The sequence below is a fragment of the Myotis yumanensis genome, unplaced genomic scaffold, assembly GCF_028538775.1.
Source record: "Myotis yumanensis isolate MYYU_CA2020_CCGP unplaced genomic scaffold, mMyoYum1.0.hap1 SCAF_2, whole genome shotgun sequence".
NCBI lineage: Eukaryota > Metazoa > Chordata > Mammalia > Chiroptera > Vespertilionidae > Myotis > Myotis yumanensis.
In genome coordinates this window covers 209,652,589-209,663,927 of record NW_027223753.1, presented here as the reverse complement: position 1 = coordinate 209,663,927, position 11,339 = coordinate 209,652,589, and the positions used below count along the sequence as shown (strand labels likewise).

The following is an 11,339-nucleotide window of genomic DNA, read 5'->3' as shown; positions in this document are numbered from 1 at the left end:
TTGATATCAAAGCCGAACTTTGTTTTTTTTTAAATATACTTATTGTTATATTTCTGCCTTTCAGTCTTTATAAATTAATAAGGGGAATGACAACTATCAACCTATCAGGGCTTCTCAATTTCACTCCCTAATACTCTTCACCTCAACACAACAGATGCTCCACTGCTCTCATCTGGTGTACCATTGAATAACACGGATTTTGTAATCAAAGAAAACATGGTAATTTCAAAAGAAACATCAAAAGTGCTTTATTCAAGTACTGTCCACCGCTAGCTACACATTTCCCCCATCTTTTTTTAAAGTATATTTTATTAATTTTTTTTACAGAGAGGAAGGGAGAGGGATAGAGTTAGAAACACCGATGAGACAGAAATATCAATCAGCTGCCTCCTGCACACTCCCTACTGGGGATTTGCCCGCAACCAAGGTACATGCCCTTGACTAGAATCGAACCTGGGACCCTTGAGTTCCCAGGCTGACACTACCCACTGAGCCAAACCGGTTAGGGCCATTTCCCCCATCTTTCAAGTAATTTGTGGATACTGTCCCAATAGAACTTCCCTTGTTTTGAGGCAAACCATTCAGAGATCCAATTTTCCACTTCTTCATAAGTTTTAAAGTGCTGCTCAGAAAGTGCCTGTGCCATCGATCAGTACCTGTCATGGTACTTGTAATTATGCCCCAGTACCTGTTACTCTAAGGGCCCCAGCTTAAGATGCCAACTGATTGTGCAGATGAGGATCACAGGGAGGACCGAAGGGATGGGCGTGTTGCTTGTGGCCTTGGACGGGATTGTGGCTATGGCAGTGGTTGGTGCAGCTGTAATGGAAACACGAGAGTGACAACCATGCAGAAACCAATTCCATGGAGATGCCCCCCAGCCCCTGCTGTCCCAGGTCATCCTATTGTGCAGTTTCTACCCTCCACGTGTGGCAGCCACAGTGACAGAGCCTGGTGTTAGAGCAAAGAGAGGAGATGGGCCCCGGCCCTTTGGGGCTCACACAGCTAACGGGGGAAGCAAGGGTTACAACAATCACTCCTGCTGGGACAGAAGGGGAGGTGACACCTGAGGGAGGTGGCAGAGAATCCTCGCAGGGTTGATGTGAGGTGGTGTTAAAGGATTTCCAGAAGTAGAGCAGGAGAGATGAAGACACATGATGCTGAGAAGAGGGAACAGGATAAGGAAAATGTCTAGAAACAGAACAGTGCCGGCAGGTTTGCAGTCAGCAAGAATCCCAGGTGAGTGAGGGGTCCAAGGTCATGTGCAGGCAGAGACGTGAGGAAGTGAGAAACCCAAGGAGGGATCGCAGAACATACCTATGGCCCTTATTCTCCAAAAATCCCTCACCGTGGTGGATGGGTCATTTTCTCTAGCCACAAACAACACACAGACACCACACACAGTGTGAATGTCATTTCATGGGACCTACAACTTCATTTCCTCTGTAGAATTACCTTGTGTGCTCAGGGGACAGGAAACTTGTTGAAGCCACTTCCTACAGTCTCCAGTTGAGGTCCTAACAAGGAGATCGGTCATAGCTCTGTCACTCGCCAATGTTTGCTTTAACAGAATGCCTTCACCGTGCAGCACTGTCCAGTGTCCATTCTTTGTGTCAAAGCGGAGAGATATCTGTCCATCCAGTCCAAACTCGCAGGATGCAGCGTGAGTACATTGGATTCCTGCTCACACATCATGCTGCCCTGCAGGGAGAGAGGACCTGTCCCCAGCATCATGGGAAAGAGGTCAGCTTTGGGTCTTGACAGAGCCTTTGTCCCCACCTGGTGTCCAGCCCTCTGTTCCTCTCTGCTCTCCTGGTCTTGCTCTCTCCTCTGTGGCTCCTAGTCTCTTGGGAGGGATGGACTTTCGATATTTACATAAACACAAGTGATCACTCACCCTACACCTCTGTTCTGCCTCCAGCCTGGGTTTTGTAAACTTACCTCTGGTTGCAGGAATCTCTGCTCTAATGTCCAGCAGGGTCTTCTTGAGCTCTTCCACCACGTACTGCAGAGCGTCTCTCTGTTCACTCCAGGCCTGTGTGGCATTCATCTCCAGAACACTGATGAGTCTGACCTTGTTGCCACCACAGGTATAATGAAGAAATGTGTTCCCATTGACCTGGCCTTGAATTTCACACCACGGTTGTCCATTAGGAGTGACTGTGAATTTGTAGCCCAGAGAGGGAGCACCTGTGAGGGAGGAACGCAGGGGTGGGAATAAAGGTAACTAAGTGCCCCTCCCCCATTCTGGACAGCAAGCGAACCCCCTGATGGCCGGGTGGCCCTTGTCCTGTTCCCCGTGCAGATGGCAGGGGCTCGGGCTCCCACTTTGCAGAGGCCGTTAGTGAGGCGGGTGGGTGGGGCGTGCTGTAGCGGCTCGGGGTGGAGGAGGGGCTTCGCCCACTCTCCCATCTTCCTTCTGTTCTTCTCCCAGGACTATTTGTGACAATTCAAAGGCTCATTTCTGTCCCTCTTACCTGGAAAGAGGCAGCCAGGTGTGCAGACGCCCGAGACTGAAAGGCGCCCGCAGATATGATCGCCGAGGGGTCTGTGCCCCACCTGGCGAGATGGTTCCCCACCCCACCGTCAGCTCCCCGCCCCAGATTCCATTTCCCCAACTTACAACGTGTAGCTGCGGGTTCCCAAAGCAAAAGCAAGAGCAACAAAACGGGGCTGACACTTTCAGATCCAGAACCCTCCATCTCGACCCTCAGGGGTGTTCAGGCCCTGGCAGGGCCGCTGCCTGTTGCTTCCTAGTTTCCTCCGCCTTCTGGATCTCGCGATGTCTGGGCAGTCTAGCGCAGGAGTCGGTGCCACCCCGCGCACCTCATTGGACCGGCCTGCCTTGCACCCCTGTCTGTCACTGGGCCCGGCCCTCCACGTTACCAGACTGCCATGGTGCCCTACCCTTGGCCCTGGGCCCCACTCCCACCCACGCCCGCAGATTTGGCCTGTTTTTTCCTCGTTTTGTGGTGGAGGGGTGGGAGTGCAGGGTGAGGGGTATAGACAAGAAGGGAATTTTATTCAGTGAAAACACCTCAATAGTGTCACAGCATTGCTGCCATCCCTCTGTTAAGGCCCCCTCCACTCCCGGGGCTGTAATTCTTTTTTTAATATATTTTATTGATTTTTTTAGAGAGGAAGGGAGAGGGATAGAGAGTTAGAAACATCGGATCAGCTGCTTCCTGCACACCTCCTATTGGTGATGTACCCGCAACCAAGGTACATGCCCTTGACTGGAATCGAACCTGGGACCCTTCAGTCCACAGGCCGACGCTCTATCCACTGAGCCAAACCGGTTAGGGCTGTAATTCTTGTAATATTTCACCCCCCCCCAGCCCTCCCCCCCCACCCGGTGGGCCTTACACCACCCCGGGCTCTCCACCCCATGGCCTGCCGCCCCATCTTAAAGGGCACACACTCCGGGGATAAACTAAACCCGTCATGGGGAGGCAGGGCATGGGGACTGCGGCTGATAACACTGTATTGTGAACTGAGAGTTATTAGGAGGCACATCTGACACTTCATTATGTTATACATTGGAAACAAATACAATGTTGTGTCCATTATCCTATCTAATAAAGGCCCTACACCATAACGCGGAACACCGGAACCAGGACCAGTCGCTAGGGGGCGCACTGATCACCACGGGCCAGAGGCTCCAAGCCGGAGAAGGTTGATGCGGAGGAGGAGGAAGGGGAGGGGCGTAGCGAGGTCTGGTGGCGCAAGCTAAGGCCCAGGGATCCCAGGAACCGGAAGCCCAGAGCTGGCTTTCCCATAAAAAAAATAAATCGAAAACAAAAGCAGCCGACGCGGCCACCCTGAGAAGAACAGCTCCAGGAGGGAAAGGCCTCCCCAGGCCCAGCCCAGCTTGGCGGCCCGACGCGGGCTCACAGGGACTCACCGGTGACCGTGCCCTGCAGCAAGCGCAGCCCCTCTGACTCCAAAGCGACGGACAGCTGCTCCCCATCCAGCTCCAAGGCAGACGCGCCGCCTCCTACGCGACCTTCAGACCTCTTGCGTTGCGACTCTACTTCCTGCGCACTCTTCTTATACTCTTAGAGCCTTTTCAGCCCCGCCCCCTCCCGTTCCGCGCACCTCATTGGCCCGGCCCTCCTTTAGCCCCGCCCCCTCCGCCCCCGTCATTAGGCCCGCGGGCCTAGAGCTTGGGCGGCCTACACCATAACATGTTACTCCCTTGGCTCCGGTCCCCACTCCGCCCCCGCCCGCCCCGCCCGCAGATATGGCCTGGTTTTTCCCTGTTTCGGGGTGGAGGGTGGCGGGGGTGGGAGTGCAGGGTGAGGGGTAGAGACAGGAAGGGAATTTATTCAGTGAAAACACCTCCATGGTGTCACAGCATTGCTGCCATCCCTCGGTTAAGGCCCCCTCACTCCCGGGGCTGTAATTCTTGTAATATTTCACCCCCCCTCCCACCCTCACGCGCTGGGCCTTACACCACCCCAGGGCTCTCCACCCCATGGCCTATCGCCCTATCTTAAAGGGCACACACTCCGGGGATAAACTAAACCCGTCCTGGGGAGGCAGGGCACGGGGACTGCGGCTGATAACACTGAGTTATTAGGAGGCACATCTAACACTTCATTATGTTATACATTGGAAACGAGTACAATGTTGTGTCCATTATCCTATCTAATAAAGGCCCAACAACCATAACGCGGAACCCCAGACCAGGACCAGTGGCATAGCTGGCGCTAGGGGGGCGCACTGATCACAAGGGGGCAGAGGCTCCACGCAGAAGGAGGATAGAGGAGGAGGGGGAGGGGCGCAGCGAGGCCTGGAGGCTACGCTAAGGCCCAGGAATCCCAGGAACCGGAAGCCCAGAGCTTGCTTTCCAATAAAAAAAAAAAAATCGAAAACAAAAGCAGCCAACGCGGCCACCCTGGGAAGAACAGCTCCAGGAGGGAAAGGCCTACCCAGGCCCAGCCGAGCTTGGCGGGCCCGCCGCGGGCTCTCAGGGACTTACCCGTAACCGTGCCCTACAGGAAGCGCAGCCCCTCTGACTCCAAAGCGACGGATAGCTGCTCCCCATCGAGCTCCAAGGCAGACGCAGCTCCCTCCCATTTCCAGCTTCTGGCTCCCTGCCCACCCCTCTGCATACTATTGTGCTTGGGGGCGTCGCTCGGCCTCTGGCCAATAGCGCCGCAGCACAGCCACACAGTGGCAGCACACAGCTACCAGGCCTGGCTGGGCATTGATTTGGCTGCGGACTGAGGTCCATGCGCAGTTAGTTACACTGTGTGTTTACATTTGCAGGGAAGCAGGCAGCCCGCTCCTGCCGCTGCCTCACCTTTAGGCTAAGAAAGGCCCGCTCCTCCTTCCGGAATCGAAACCTCTTGGGGATGAATGGTCCCAGCGATGGCCCAGCACCCGCTCCGTGTCACTGTCACAGCCCTTCCCAGTCATTACAGCCCGTTCCTCAGCCACAGTGCCCTGCCCCACCCCCTGCCAGTCCTCACCTGTCACCCCTGAGGACCACCTGATGTTATCCTATCTGAAATGTGAGCAAGATCTCAAATGCCTCCTGTCAATAGCTCCCTTGCCTTACCTGTCTTCCTCTAAAAACGTTGCATGTAAAAAATATATATTTGATTTCAGAGAGGGAATAGAGATAGAAACATCAATGATGATAGAGAATCATTGATTGGCTGCCTCCTGCACATTCCAAACTGGGTATGGAAACCTCTCCCTGCCCCTTCCCTTCACCCCTCCCCTATGGCAGCACCACTCAACGGGAAGGAGGAGGGGGGGAGATGGGGTACCATGGGGCAGCTTGCTGCAGAGGGCAGCATTGGGTCTGGCATTCTGGTGTCTGTTCCTTCTGCGCCCACCTGGTGACCTTCACTTTCTCTCCCGACCCCGCGGGGGCCTTGGGGCCCTGATAGGCCTGGCCCTGATAGCTCACCAGGCCTAGGGACTCCATCGTGCATGAATTTCGTGCACTGGGCCTCTAGTGTCTCAATAAAAATAGAAAAAGAAAGAAAACAAATGCAGGGGGATTGATCCTGACACCAGAAATGTTGCAGCAGCAGGACTCAGCTCACACCCATTGCTTTACGGGGTGTCCCTGGTGGGCTCCTTGGGGCAACGAATCCAGTCTACAGAAAGGAGGGGAGCACTGGCCTCCCTGTGGGTCCCACATCCTCTCACATTCACTCCAGCCTGAACCCACAGGCCAAATAGAACCATTTATACATGGAAGGTCTTGTGAAATGGACAGTGATTCAGCGGCTGGGTTGGGGGAGGAGCAGTGACTAGGGAGGCAGTGGCTTCGGTGAGTCTGGGGAAGTGAGTGCCTGGACTGCGGGGTGTGACCCTCTGGCAAAGCTGCTGGGAAGGCCCCTGGGAAGAGCAGGGGGGTGTCAGAGGGTTTGCCTGGGAAAGCGGTGGGAGTGAAGCTGGGGTATCCAGTCTCCTGTGGGTCGTGACCCTCCGTGAACATCCCTGGTCCCCAGGGCGACCCTGGGCTGGGGCCCTCTTCCCAGGGAGGGCGGGGACTGTGGGGTGGGGGTTGGGCTTTGGCAGCATTTCTTGCTCCCGCCCCGACCCCCTTGATCCCCCCCCCCCCATTCGCCCAGCATCACTCTGTAGCCCAAGTCCCCTTTTCCTGTCCCTGGCCTCGCCTTGCCTGGTACACGGGAGGGGAGCTGAACAGGGCGTGGCGGCACCCACCCTCGGGAAGGTTCTGAACCCCCGTGGGCGCCCTGGTCTCTGTCCCAGTGCGCCCCCCGCGCCCCATTCCGCCGCCTCCCGCCCCGCAGGTTCCATTCTGGCTTCACCGCCGCGCTCCGCCCAGGGACAGTCCTGTCGTAGAAGCGGGGCCAGGAGGACCGGACCCAACTGGGTGCCCACAGTCCACGCCATGGGGACCTGGAACCCGAGGGCGACCCAATGTGTCAAGGAGCCGCATCCATAGGGTCCAAGGAGGGAATGAACACCGAGTGTCGTCCTGCCCCTGCCCCTCCGGGCTGCCCCTCCCCCAGGCCGGGCCCTGCTCCTGGGGGCGAAGTGCCCAGCATTTCCATCCCTTCTCCTCGGGACCCCAGACCGTTTCCTCCACCCCAGTCTCCTGGCCACATACTACTTTCCGTCTCCTTCCCAACTTCACAATCATTCCTTCTTTTCTTAAAAGACTCAGGGTTTTCTGCCTCCGCCCCGACTGCCGCAGGCTCCGCCCCCACCGCCGCAGGCTCCGCCCCCCGCCGCTGCGCGTTAGGCCGGGAGGAGGCGGAGGCGGAGAAGAAGGCGGGGGTGGCGGGTGCAGGATGGGGCGCTGTTCTGGCTCTGGAGCCGCTGCACAGTTGGGGATCTCCTGCCGCTTATTAATTGTGTGAGTGAAAAGCAAGTCACATCCAAAATTCCGTCGAACCGGCACATACATGTCACAGTTTACTGAAAAAGAGCCAGCAGCGATGGATTGAGAATCCAACAAGGCTGCCTGGCCCAGACCAGCGGGAGGACATCTGGTGAGTATTAGCTGCCACCCTTAACCTGTCAGTCCGGAGGCCCTGAGGAGCCAGGGTAGTCCTGGGCGGCTGAGAACTTGCTGTGTGACCTCGGGCAGGTTTATCACCCTTCTGAGGAGCAGATTGTGTTCTCACCAGTCCATGAAGGTGGTGGACTGGACGCTCTATGGGGTGCCCAGCCCACAGAGGATGACATGTGATTCCAACACTCACCACCAGGGGCAGAAGAGCCTTGCCTTAGCCACTGACACACCAAGCAGGCAGCACACATTGAGCCAGTCACTAAGGTCACCTTCCTGGTCCACACAGTGGGAAGCAGAGGCAACACACATCTGGGCTGTTCACTGCCTCCCCCTCCATGGGAAAGGCACGGGGTCGTCAGGGGTTTGGGGAGACCAGAGCGAGCGCCCCCACCAGGAGAAGGAGGCCTCAGTGTTCACCTGACTCCCTAAGGTAGGGAAGAGACAAGGCCTGGGGGCCCACAGCCTCAGGGCAGGGGTGGCTCAGCCAGGGAGCCCAGTGGACAGCCCTTGGGTGGTGCCCCCCCTCTTTCTGGAACAAACTGGACCCCAGAAGGGAGGACACATGAAGAAAAAAATTTCCCAAAGTGATTCCTTTTCCACACGCAGTGACACCGTGCGCTGTCATTTTAAGTGGAAAGCAATGGACACACACAGACACAGACGCACACATGCACACACCCCTGTGTCTCCATCACTCTGGGCTTGGCCCTCACCCCTGTGGGAGTTTCCCCAGACTCCTCGTACCCCCACCTGCCCCCTCCTTCCAGCAAGAAGGCCCCCACTCCTGCCAGTTAATCCATATCCATAAAGGACATGGGGTGCCCTGTGTGGGAGGTAAAAGTGGCCTCTGCTTTGAGGCTGGGGCCAGAGTCTCTGAGCTCCTCCATCCTCCCGAGTCCGAGTCTCCTGAGACAGGCTGTCCTCACAGATGCCTTCACTGTTACGCAGCCTGGCCTGTCATCGAACCAAAAGTAGCGGGTGGGGGTCCTGTTGGGTCCGGCTGCAGCCATAACTGAGCTGTCCTTAGAGGCCCGTGGCCTTGTGGTCACTGCAGTTCTTTTTTATTTTCCTCGGGATAAAACATTATGTAAACATGAAAAATAAGATTTAATTTTTTCTATGAGCATATATTGCATTGCTGGTTTAAAATTTAGTGATGTAACAAATGGATAAGAGCAAATGATTTAAGTGAAAAAACTAAAATATAATTACAAAAAAATCTAGTGCATACCTCTACAAAATGGAGGCGATAAGCCAGAATGCTCATACTGTTCACCTCCACCACTGTCCGAGCTCCCAGCACCGTAAGGATGCAACAGCTATTTATTGTTCTAGAATAAGTATTGGCATTAAAATGAACTCATTTATTTCCCAAACTTGCTGTAATGAGATATGAAACTCATAATTAAAAAGAAGTAAGTATATAAAAATAAGACTAATTTTACAACTCAAAACCATAAGAGGGGAAAGGAGCATTGATGTTGTTTATATCAAATGTCAGATCTGCAATAAATTATAATTACAAACAGGAACACCATCTCATTTATACGAATGGAATTTGAAGTTACTGGGGGGAAAGGACATAGAATTCTTTTCCATTTGGAATGACAAGGCTTATCTATAACACTTCAACGTTTCCGGTGACTCTGAAATTTGTAAATAGCAGGGGAGTTCACCAGTTCTTTCTTCACCTTAACCTTCTGAGTTTTATCCAGAAGATCTTTGCGTGTTTGAATTTTCTGTGCAATGACGAACAATTTCCTCTCGTGTTTAATCCGCTGTGTCAGGCAGTTATACTGCTTTTGCCTTTCCCCCCCATATATATATATATATATATATATATATAAAATTGATTTTTTTACAGAGAGGAAGGGAGAGGGATAGAGAGTTAGAAACATGGGTGAGAGAGAAACATCGATCAGCTGCCTCCTGCACACCCCCTACCAGGGATGTGCCCGCAACCAAGGTACATGCCCTTGACCAGAATGGAACCTGGGAGCCTTCAATCCGCAGGCCGACACTCTATCCACTGAGCCAAACCGGTTAGGGCTGTTTTTGCCTTTCTTTAGCTATCCGCTTAAGTCGAGTCTGATGAGTAACTCCTTTCATTTCTCCTTCTCCAAGGTCTCTATGCAGGAGGGGGGTGTCTATTAAAGACTCTGTCCACTAACTCCGGGGCAGTTCTCAGGCGAGTTGCAATGTCAAACCGTCCAACTTCCTTTTTAGTGTCAAAAAAGAACACATGCTTATTCTGTTGCTTCCCCCGGAAATCCAGCAGGTGGAGCTCTTTGTCTTTTGATTTTCTTAGCTTCCGCAACCCTTTTCATTTCTATATATTTGACATCCTGAGTTCTCCTCAGTTTCACCTGTTCTGGAGTTACTTCTTCCTTGTCTCCGGGATAACATGAACTCCATCCTGGAGTTTAACTCGAGTCATTTTATAGTAGAATTCATCTGGATTTTTTTCAAGAGCTTTCTTTCGAAGAGCTCTGAGGTATTCTTGCTTTTTCCGGGAGTCATTTGCACGAAGTTTGAAATCTTTCTTTTTCTCCAGCAGGCCCATATGTTTTTGAAAGCCAGGCTGGCTTTGCTCTCGGCGTTCCCAATGTCGGGACTTAGCTGCCTTCTGAAAAGCTGATGACATAGCTGCTCACGCCTGGGAAAGCCCAGTAGACAACGCTTGTGCCGCACCACCTCAGTCTACGGGTCCGTCACTGCAGTTCTTGCTTAGGCCTTGTCGTGGGCTGAGCTGTGTTCCCCCACTTGAGGGTGTGGCTGTATTTGGAGATGGTTCAAGTTAAATGAAGGGCACTAGATGGACCTAGTCCAACAGGATGGATGTCCCTATAAGAAGAGATTAGGACACACACACACACACACACACACACACAAACAGGAATGACCAGGTGAGGACACAGGGAGGCAACAGCCAAGTGAAAGTGAAGGCGAGAGGCCTCAGGGAAACCAGCCCCGCAGACACCTTGACCTCGGACTTCTAGCTCCCAGGCTGTGAGGCCATACACGTCTGCTGTTTGAGGCCCCCGCCTGTGTGATTGTTACGGGGGCTGAGCTGACTACTGCGGCCTGAAGACACTGCTTTCGCTGGGCGGGCCTGCTGGTGACAGTGGCGCTAGGCTCTCAGAATCCTGGATCATGCTCCTTGGGGATTTGCAGGGAGTACCGGGCCCAGCCCGGGCAGGGGAGCTGAGAGAGCCCCCCATCCTGGAAGGCTCCCTGACTTCCTCGGACCCACACATTGTCTCTTCCAGCTCCAGGGGGAGTCTGACACCATCAGAGGTTCCTGTCCAACATCAGTCCTCGGGGCTGTTGCAGGAAGAACCCAGAGGACACTCTGCAACTTCCCTCTCCTCCATCCAGGTCACCTAGTCTACCTGGTGGGACCTGGAGCGCATCACCTGGGTGGGTTCAGAGCCTGCACACCTGCTGCTGCCGGGTCTCCACTGGCCAGCCCTCCCTCACCCTCACCTCATCCATCTCTAGTCACTCTCCTCTCAGGGGCACCCCAGACAGTCCTGGGCCACCAGAGCCAGGCCCCACCTCCTTTTGGGTACCTGGCTGTTCCCACTACAACAGCCATAAAGATGAGGGTAGCCAGTGTCCCCCAAAAGTGCTGGTCCTTGCGCCCCTCCCAGAGTGCTTTATAAACATAGATTCCCAGGCCCCACCCAGACCCCCCCGGATGGAAGTGTCAGGGCTGGAGGCCGGGAGTCTGTGCTCTTAATAATTCCCCAGGTGATGCCTATGGCCAGGCAACCTTGGGAGATTCTGGAACAGCAGTGGCTGCCTCCCTGGGCACAGGAATGACCAGGGA

The 11,339-nt window shown here is 54.2% G+C and overlaps 1 protein-coding gene and 1 pseudogene across 1 annotated transcript; both read right to left on the bottom strand.

Moving 5' to 3' along the window:
- Positions 1–223: 223 nt before the first annotated feature.
- On the bottom strand, positions 224–5,941 carry LOC139002709 (UL16-binding protein 6-like). Its single transcript, XM_070403787.1, is given in 6 exon segments — positions 224–819; positions 1,456–1,662; positions 1,665–1,718; positions 1,942–2,190; positions 3,905–4,059; positions 5,850–5,941. Coding segments are annotated over 6 exon segments (885 nt in total). The 3' UTR covers positions 224–691.
- A 3,034-nt stretch (positions 5,942–8,975) lies between these two features.
- LOC139002326 (probable U3 small nucleolar RNA-associated protein 11) lies at positions 8,976–10,151 on the bottom strand (annotated as a pseudogene).
- Between the last annotated feature and the right edge of the window lie 1,188 nt (positions 10,152–11,339).